At 40.2% G+C, this 9814-nt stretch overlaps 1 protein-coding gene across 2 annotated transcripts in view; it reads left to right on the top strand.

The window, feature by feature from the left end:
• The first annotated feature begins 717 nt into the window (after window positions 1-717).
• Window positions 718-9814, top strand: part of foxo3b (forkhead box O3b) — a 30310-nt gene continuing 21213 nt past the window's right edge. Inside the window, exons 1-2 of one of the 2 annotated variants that reach the window (XM_084432584.1) lie at window positions 718-1256; window positions 2069-2759. In XM_084432584.1, coding sequence (XP_084288710.1) covers window positions 2232-2759 — 528 coding nt within the window. In that variant the 5' untranslated portion in view covers window positions 718-1256; window positions 2069-2231. Of the gene's footprint in view, window positions 1269-2068; window positions 2760-9814 lie in introns of both variants that reach the window. The other variant, XM_084432583.1, reaches the window with a different exon arrangement.

Below are 9814 nucleotides of genomic sequence, written 5' to 3'. Positions count from 1 at the left end.
TTCAAAAAAACTTGTTTACCAGTCATATGGACTACTTTTATGGTTCTATTACTTTAGTGACATTTCTTTTATTCCATATTGTGATGTTCATCTGAGTGTAACAGATAAAAAAAAAGCACATTAAATGATCTAAGGAAGTGTATTGTTTTTGAAAATCCAGTTATAAGGTCAAAAAGAAAAAAAAAGAAAAATGTATATAGATGAATCATTCACAATAAGATCTATGACTTGCATTTACAAAACAGATAGGATGAATTGTCATTTCAAGCTGACTTTTATTGTACGGGACATTCTGCCAATAGATTGTGTTGGAAAACGGTGGAAAAATGACATTTTGGGTAAACAGTTATTTTAAGATATTACTTTCCCAGACATTTCATTATAATCAAACTTGCCACTCCTACAATCTGTATTAAAATGTTGGCTACTTGTGTTGCATGAAAATGTTCTAATCTATAACCTCTCTAATCCATAGCACATTTCTGATAACATGCCCGGATAATGTTGTTTGCATGTCTGAACTTCAAATTCTAGCAACTGAATCTATATTTGGAAATTCGATAAAGTGATATGGGCTCTCGCTGCTTGGAGTGACTTGTTTGAACATGTCCTCTCGCCTGTTGGCAGCTGTGGCCCTTTAAGAGGCGACCGCATGCGCGGATCAGGGGGCAGGTCCCTGTCAGCGGTAGAGGCTGCGTTTCTTTTCTCCCCCTCCTCTAGTCACTCAGTCCTAAGTTGAGCTCGCTTGAGTGCTGACAGACGATTAGAGCAGATAGTCTTCCTGTGCCTTCAGATAGATAGATGGGTGCAGAAAGAGAAGGGACTTTCAAGACGGGAATCTTCTGCACTGTACTGTTGAGGGATTGGCGCGCGCTCTAACAAGGCACCGTCTCTACCTTTAACTGTTAAAGAGACTTCTGAATGCGAAGTGATTCAGATATCGGGTCAAACTGGGAAATAGCACAAAACGATCTCTGCAGTCTTCGAGCACGCTTAGTTCTGTCCTCGTTATTGTAGTTGTCTTGAGCTGACATAACGGCGTTGTGGTTGTAGCCCGCTGAATGTGCTGTGGCTCTGACAGTTCAGTTCTTTTGTCACTACAGTGACTTGCTGCCTGTGATGGTTGTGTGCAGTGACGCTGTGGCGCTTTGTCCGTGGCTACTGGCGAGGTGCGCTGGAGAGATATAGTTGTATTACATCAGTGCACCAAGTGACCGGAGTGCGACACAGAGAGGAGAAACGGCTCTAGCTGAATGGTGCGTGTTGAGGTATTGCATTTTGCATTATAATATTAGAATACATACTCATGCATGCATATACATACACACAGAGAGACGTTATGTACTGAATTTGTTGTTTTGTTTATATGAGCTACAATAGTAGGGCTGTCACTATTATGAAATTTTGGCTGACAGTGGCGATTAACGTTCGCAGTGTGAAATGCTCATACACCTGTGAAAATATGCACTAATAGGCACAATGGAATCGACATAATATTTTTAAAATGTATCGGTTCTTAGTCCGCTGTTGTGGCTGTTTTAACCCAGATAGCTGTCATTAATAATAAATCGGATATTATTGAATATATTGTTATGCAATAATGACTGCACGAATGATATATTGAAACCACTGTTATTTTGAAAGTAATGAATTTAGGACGTAAATATATTTTTTACTTTCAGAATATTATCAGGGGTTTCAATATCATTCGCGCGGTGTTCTCCATTGGAATACGAATAATCTCTTCATGTGCGTTAGTGAGTGTCATTATGAAGTGTAAGACCAAGAATATGTGTCATCAAGCGAGTGTTACATGTAAGTGAAACAAACCGGAGCACTTTGCGAATACTATACACGTTAAATCTTTGTTTATACTGTCACGTGACTGTTGCGCGAACCAACGCAGACGCGTGAACATTTAATTATACATTTAATTACTTTTCTATATTAGCTTAGAACTAAAATTCGAAGTGAATTATAATCATCGTTCTAGGCACAATTGTATTTTTAATTATAAGGTATTTTGTGTCACATGGCTTTATATTGTATTTTTGTCTTTCTGAAACAGGGAGGGGTGCTAATAATCATTAAGGTTTGCACTGGCCGCTCAAGAAGCATTAAGCAACATTTAGAATAGAGGTGCATTCATGGAATGCGACTGTGACCGCTTCCCACTGCCTATCTAACTTTGAGACAGTACAGAGGAGTGACAGAGAAGGCTGGTAGAGGCAATGGCAGAGACAACCCTTGAACCACTGACCTCGCTGGATGTTGCCATCGATCCAGATTTTGAGCCACAGAAAAGGCCGAGATCATGCACTTGGCCGCTGCCGGAGTCCGGTTCGGCAAAGCCTGCTTCCAATGACACTGACATAATCCCAGAGGAAGAGGATGATGAGGATGACAGCGCGATGGCAATCAACGGCATGGGTGAAGGAGAGGACAGCGGCAGCCCGAGCCAGGCAGATGAACTGCATCCCATTAGCGGTCAGGAGAACACAGACTCCCCGCTCTCCTCTCAGTCTGCGACCACGGCGAGTCGGGGGGTGAGCGGTCAAGGTAGCCAACAGCAAACTCCCCGGAAGTCATCTTCAAGGAGGAACGCGTGGGGCAACCTGTCCTACGCAGACCTCATCACGAAAGCCATAGAGAGCACCCCAGACAAGAGACTGACACTGTCCCAGATCTACGACTGGATGGTCAGAAGTGTCCCGTACTTTAAAGACAAGGGCGACAGCAACAGCTCAGCTGGTTGGAAGGTAAGCGATCCGCTCGAGCAGTGCTTCCCGACCGCGTTCCTGAAGACCCCCCATAAATACACGTTTTGGTTGTCTCTGCTAATGAGCTGATGAGTTTAATCAGGCGTATTTGATTAAGCAGACTTGCAAAATGTGTACTATTGGTGTGCCCCTTAAGGATCACTTTGCTAGAGAATTTGTGTCACAAGGTGTGCAAGTGTCTGTCATGCTTCTCATTTATTTCGTGCTGCTGCTCACAACCAGAAACACATGTTCAGGCATGTCTGGCACACTTACTCACGCACAGAAAACTGGAAAGTTTTCGAAAGTGCGCGTGACTCAAAATTGAGCAAGCTCAAGTGACGTCACCTGTAAACAAACTATTTGGATACCATTAGAAAGATAAATTGCAAATTAGTCGTGATCAGTATGGAAAAATTGTGGCAAAACTATCAGATGGACTTGGTTAAAGATGGGTTAAAACCCCAAAACACAATACCCTCAGAGAGAAGTCTAATAAATGTCCACGTATCCAAATGCCTTTATGTTCATATACACGCAGCACGGCTTATGTAAAACTTGGCAGGGTAAATGTACCCCTGCTAGAAGCTGCCCAGACTGTTTATGTAGGTGTTGAATGGCATTAAGAATTACATAACAACTCAGAATGGCGCGCGCTTCTCCTTAGCCATCAGCAGGCAGGACTGCCTTCAAAGGGAATGTCATGGTCATGGGCCATAGCCAGCATAAGACATATGGGCCTTTCACTTACAGAGCTAGAGTGGGTTGGGGGAGGGGGAATATGGCAGGGTTGTGGGTGTAAGGTCAAGGGCTGAGTTTGCAGCAGGAGGGATAGCTTGCCTGTCCCATTGGCTGTAAATAGCCATGAATTATAATAGTGAAAGGAGAGTTACTGCCGGGTCTGTGGCAACGGCAAACTATGTGGACTCCAGCTCAGCGTGGAACCGTTTGCACCCGACTCATCTAACATTCAGGACTGTGTATGTGCATGATCATATTTCTCAAACGGCTATGCAAAACATGTTATCTGTCAGTCAAACAGGCTTTATGATCAAATACTATAACCCCAATTCTAGCACGAGTACACACAAATAAACACACCTACCCCCCGGTCTCTATTAGGATGAGCAGTAAGTACCTGCTGCCATTTCTGATATGTGAAAACTGAAATTTGCTCCTGTGTTACCTCGAGCTCTAAATATGATACATTTACACATTCCTGCACACATCTGATGACTCCAAGCAGATCTGTTTTAACACAACCACAGATAAACTCTCCTGCAGTTTGCCAGCCAATATCTACATTTGCATTTAAATAAAACATACACACACACAATAAATTATGTAAATTATGCATTTAAAGCATCAGCACTGAATTTATGTGCTGAAGTTGGCATGAAATGGAAATGAACCCCACATCTAGTTTCTAAGTGATCCTATATTTCTTAATGTGCACAAATTATTTGACCTCATCATTTTGAAATCAAAATATCTCAATCTTCCAGTAAAACGACTTCTCTCTGGTGACATATGCCGGACTTTTCCAATCATTTGGTCCGATTAAACCCCCTCCCTTTCTTACAAATTCAAGATAGCAAGTTCACATTCAGATCTGGAGTCCATCCAATCAAAAACAGAGTGAGAACCCAGATATATAAGTTCAATTAAGAAACAGAAAGAGCAATGAAAATAGTCATAAGATGTCTTATTCAAACACAAAGGTTGGAATGGTCAAGTACAGGTGCAAAAATGACAAGAAGCTGCATCACTATGGCTACCAGGTCACTGGTCCTCTCTGTTTTAATGAGAGGGTTTGGATGACATGTGATCTCATAAAGGCGTTCCTTTGTTTCTGCTGAACATACTGTTGTGACTGTGCAGGGGAGAGAGAGGGAGTGACTGTTAAAGCACAGATGACATTACAGCACCCACCTCTACTCTCTGCACTGAATGCTACAGGATAATGCTGTGCGTTTTTTAATGATCTGGTTATACAATTGGGAATGAATGTGAATTAAGTCTTGAATGTGTTTAAAATTTTTAGATTAATCTTCAAGGTTTCTTTTGCAGGTGGTAAGATTTTACTGATTAATCGTTCTCCTTCACAATGAGCTCCTGCAGTGCCAGATCATACCATCTAATGCAAAATGATGTACTCTACTCTTGAAAAAAAGCCAGCTTTTAAATTATTCACTTCTTCAAGCATTAATTCAGGTCATTTTATTAATTTTTAAGTGAAACCTCTTAAGCATCTCTCACACACACACGCACATTTGCCAGCTTTTAAACTTTTAAACTTGTCCACCAGACACTTGTCTATCCTCTTTGCTACGTTAGAACCTTGTGTAACCCTGCTGTTTATCTCACATCTGAAATCTAATCAGATTATGTAACTTAAAAAGAACAAGCTACTACTATAATGTGTTGCACCATTTTCGTTCCTGGAACACTTAATATGCTGAGCTGCCACGCTAGGCCCAATTGAAATGTTTCAGTCACGCTGATGAAAGTGATCCGGTCACCCTTCAGAGGGTCCGTATTTGGCGAATTTCACTTGGCACAGTTCCAGGATGTAGGTGGTCTGTTTTAAGCGTTTCTTGTAATCTGTTTATTGTCAAGAGAGTGGGGTAACAAATACAACATTAATATTATATATGCACATAATGCATGCAAAATTGCACTTCTAGAAGTACATCATATACATCACATATACATATCAGTACATGCATCTTTAAAGTTGCTATGAAACAGAAATAACAACAAATCTTTTCTTCTGTATTGTGACGTACATCTGAGAGCAATGGATTATCGAAAAAGAAAAAATGTTGGGTGGGGACTTGGTTCTTTGTATAGGCTGTTGATTGGATTTTGAGATGTGAGCGTCGCACTCAAAAGTGGAGACAGATAAACGCAAGCTTGTGGGGGTGGAGTTTAAGCAGACTAAATGATTGGAGAAGTCCTGTAAACAGATTTATTTCATTTTTTTTTTGTTGAAAATGGATAGATTTTCATTTCATGCTGACTTGTGTAGGAGATATGTGCAGATATTTTGCAGTTGCTATGACTGTTAACTATGTCTTGATTGACACATTTGAATGTTGATGTTTGGTGCTTTTATACATGCCTGGTCATGTTTAGGTGTCTGAGAGATCTTGAAGCGAGTGTCACTGGGGTCATAGATGTTTTGCAATGGTTACACTAAAGCTTAAAGTATACTGTAGTTTAGGTGTGAACGCTTGCCATATGCGTGCAGCCGAATGCATAGCCTTTCATAGTATACTCCATTTAATAGCGTGCATGAACACATCCCCTTGACACATGCACACTACAAAGTTTCGTCCTTTTCCAGTGTCTGCGCTATTTCTCTCCAGAAGTTAAGACCAATAAAATATATTTGTACTCTCTTTTTCGGCATCTATTGTTGTTGTCGTCTTTAGTAGTTTTATGTTGTTGTTTTGTGAAACAACGGGCCGGGTCAGTGTTGCCACCTCTTGGACAAACCAATTAGTGAGCACACCGAGTAAGTGTGTGGTTAGAAAAATCTGGCCATGTGCGTATTAAGCTGATGATGAAATGTACGTAAACCCTTGTACTCGTATGCAATATGCTTCCCAAGACGGTTTCAACCAACATCACTTGCTCCAACTCGTACAAACAGTATGCACTTCCCCCCTCGTCCAGCAGACATTTTCATATTTGAAAACATTTGATTAAAACAGACTTCCTGGTGGGCTAGCTCTACAGAGGCATTTTAGAAGCACATACGCTGCGGTAAATACATTTGAATGTATTTCTAGTTTCAGCCCGTGCTTCTTTCCACCTTTTCCGTGCCCTTAATGTACCCGCTCAGTTTTTTAAAGGTGTACAAGCTTGAAACTCTGACTCTTTAAATAAAAAAAATCCTGACCCATCATTTCTAATTACACAGGTCTGCCTGCCACAGTGCAGATAAATAGTTGTCGTTGAAACTTTAATTGAGTACAATAAAGCTAGATTTCTATGTCAGGAGCTTTTGGCCAGACAAAGCCAGCAGTAATGAGAGCAGATGCGGCTTTGTAGAGAATGATTATTGCAGTGAACATAGGGAAATTACAGTTTTAGGGAAATACTTTGTCAGTGATCTCATGCATCATCCCTTTGAAAGATAACAGAGAAACATTGTCAGACTGGAGCGGGCGATTATTAGCCCGGTTCTGGTGACGCAGAGGGTCTATTCTGGTGCTTGTACGTGGGAGTATATGTGTCGACTTTTGATTAGACAAAAGATTGGATTGATTAACACAGATTATGGTAGATTGAGTGTGGCGGTTCCTGTTTCGATGGTGAAGCAGGTGTTTAAATATGGTTCTGTGATGATGTAAGGCTTTCAGATCCTCCTTGACTAAGCAAATTTATTTTCTGTGACATAACACCACAGCGGCCACATGCACACAGTGAATTTGGTAGTCAAATTTATGATGGCTTCAGTATCAGCCATAAACTTAAATCACTGGAACCCAGGGAAACATTTTATGGGTCCAATAAATAGAATATATATATATATGACACTTGACACTTAGTCAGAAGTTTCAGAAACTTTACAAAGCTACAGGTTTAAATAGCCAGGTTAAAAGTTTTCATTTATCCTTCCTCACAGAGTAGCTCTGCCCACTGTGAAATCTCTATTGTGGGTTGTTTTCCACCTTAAATCCTAGGGATTTTTTCCCTCATCACCGTGGCCTTTGGATTGCTCACTAAATATCTCTTTGTTTGAATGTTTCTCAATCTGCATTACTGTTAAAGTGAAAACCTTTTCCAAGAACTGCTGTGAACAGTACACTTCATCATATTGCACCAAACTAACACCTCTTATCAATACAGTGTGTTCTAAATAACAGGCCAATCAGATGTTCTACAGGTGGTGAGGTCATCAGCACAGGACTATTATCTGTTTTAAGAGTCCATTGCCTTGCATGCTATCAGTGGAGGCTTATCTCTTTTTTACTGCACCTTCAGTGTTTACACACCTGTCTTTAACCTGCCCCTGGGTCAGTTCTGGTGATATAGATGTCAGTGGAGGCCAGTGGATCAAGCTGAATGGGGGCCAAAGCGCTGACTTAGCAGTAAAGTCTGCAATGGTTCCAGCTGCTGGACACATCAGCAGTTTGTTATCAGTCAGCTCAGTCAGAGTGAGGAAGCAGTATATCAGGAACATTATGGGCTAAAGTAATGTGGTGCATGCCTTTTGGCACGCATTTGAACACCGCCGTTCTGATCTCTATCTAATGTTGTCTGTATTTTTAGTTAGATTCGCACAGTTTTGTCCCATTTTACCTCTGCCTGCCCTCCTCCCCCTTTCTCTTTCTCCATGTTTCTCTCTCTAATATTCTCCCATGTGTGCTACAGTGTTTATGGGGGCATGAAATCGCTCCACAGCTCCTGGGCATCTCGTGTGCTGTCTTACTCAGACTGCCATCACTGACATGTTGCTTGCTCTGTTTGTCTCTCATTTGTTATTCCTTTGTATTTCACATTCTAAGAAAAGATCATTCTCTATCTGTCTTTGCACATCAAATCATTACCTCTCCGTAAAAAAAAAAAATATTGTTTCAATCTAGTCAGTGTACAGTCCAGTACACCATAACATAAACATAATGGATGGTAGAAGAAACTTATTTACTGATGAATTGTGCTTCTTTCTCACACAATTTTGGATTGATCCACAATTTTTATTATTGGGGTTTGAAATTAAATAATTAAAAATTAGTATATTTTATAATTCAGAATTTGTATTTACACATCCACAGAAGAATCAAAATGCATCACATTATTTGAAATCTGCAGACTGCAGGACACACAGTGATGAACAACGAGAAATCACTCTGATGTGCAAGACATGCAGTATTTTAGTGGAATGCTTACACGGAATTTGTTCACATGAAGTCTAGAAGGGATAATTGAAAATGTTGTTATTAAAAATGGAAATTCTGTTCATTTACCCACCTAAACCTTCTTTTGTGTTCCGCAGAAGGTAGTCATACAGGTTTGGAATGACTTGAGGGTGAATAAATGATGACAGAATTTCCATATTTGGGTGAACCATTCCTTTATAATCCCAGAATCAAAAAATAAAGCAATCCATGTATTTCAGTACTAATAAAATGTATATTAAATAATGTTTGATTTGATTAGAGAACTTACCTCACAACCTTTAAAAAGTTTAGGGTCAGTAAGATTTTTTTTTTTATGCAAGAAATTAATACTTTTATTCAGCAATTGATCAAACAGTGACAGTAAAGTCATTTATAATTCTAATATTACAGTTAAAAAAAAAAGTTTTATTTGAATTTTCTATTCATGATAGAACCATAAAAGAAATGTATCATGGTTTCCACAAAACATTAAAGGGTTAGTTCACCCAAAAATGAAACTTCTATCAGTAATTACTCGCCCTCCTGTTGTTCCAACCCCGTAAGACCTTCGTTCATCTTCGGAACACAAATTAAGATATTTTTGATTAAATCTGAGAGCTGGCTCACTCCTCCATAGGCTTCTAATACACTATAACTTGCTGGCGCAGAAAATGTATTAAAGACATCGTTAATATAGTCCAAGTGACTCCAGTGGCTCAATCTTAAGTTTATAAAGCGACGAGAATACTTTTTGTGCGGAAAAACAAACAAAAATAACGACTTTATTCCACTTTTCATTTCCTTCTCTCTGGGCCTCGGGTCTTTTCACGTAGTGTTTAAGCGTAGAGCGTCTGTGTTGCACGTCACCACGTAGGCTCACTATTGGGCGACGCTGGTCATGTGTGTGATATGTGGTGACGTGCAACACAGACGCGCTGCGCTTAAACACTACGTGAAAAGACTCGAGGCCCAGAGAGAAGGAAATGAAAAGTGAAATAAAGTCGTTATTTTTGTTTGTTTTTGCGCACAAAAAGTATTCTCGTCGCTTTATAAACTTAAGATTGAGCCACTGGAGTCACTTGGACTATATTAACGATGTCTTTAATACATTTTCTGGGCCAGCAAGTTTCAGTCCCTTAGAAGCCTATGGAGGAGTGAGCCAGC

This window comes from Rutilus rutilus, assembly GCF_951802725.1.
Source record: "Rutilus rutilus genome assembly, chromosome: 15".
Taxonomy (NCBI): domain Eukaryota; kingdom Metazoa; phylum Chordata; class Actinopteri; order Cypriniformes; family Leuciscidae; genus Rutilus; species Rutilus rutilus.
This window is presented reverse-complemented; position numbering and strand designations above follow the sequence as displayed.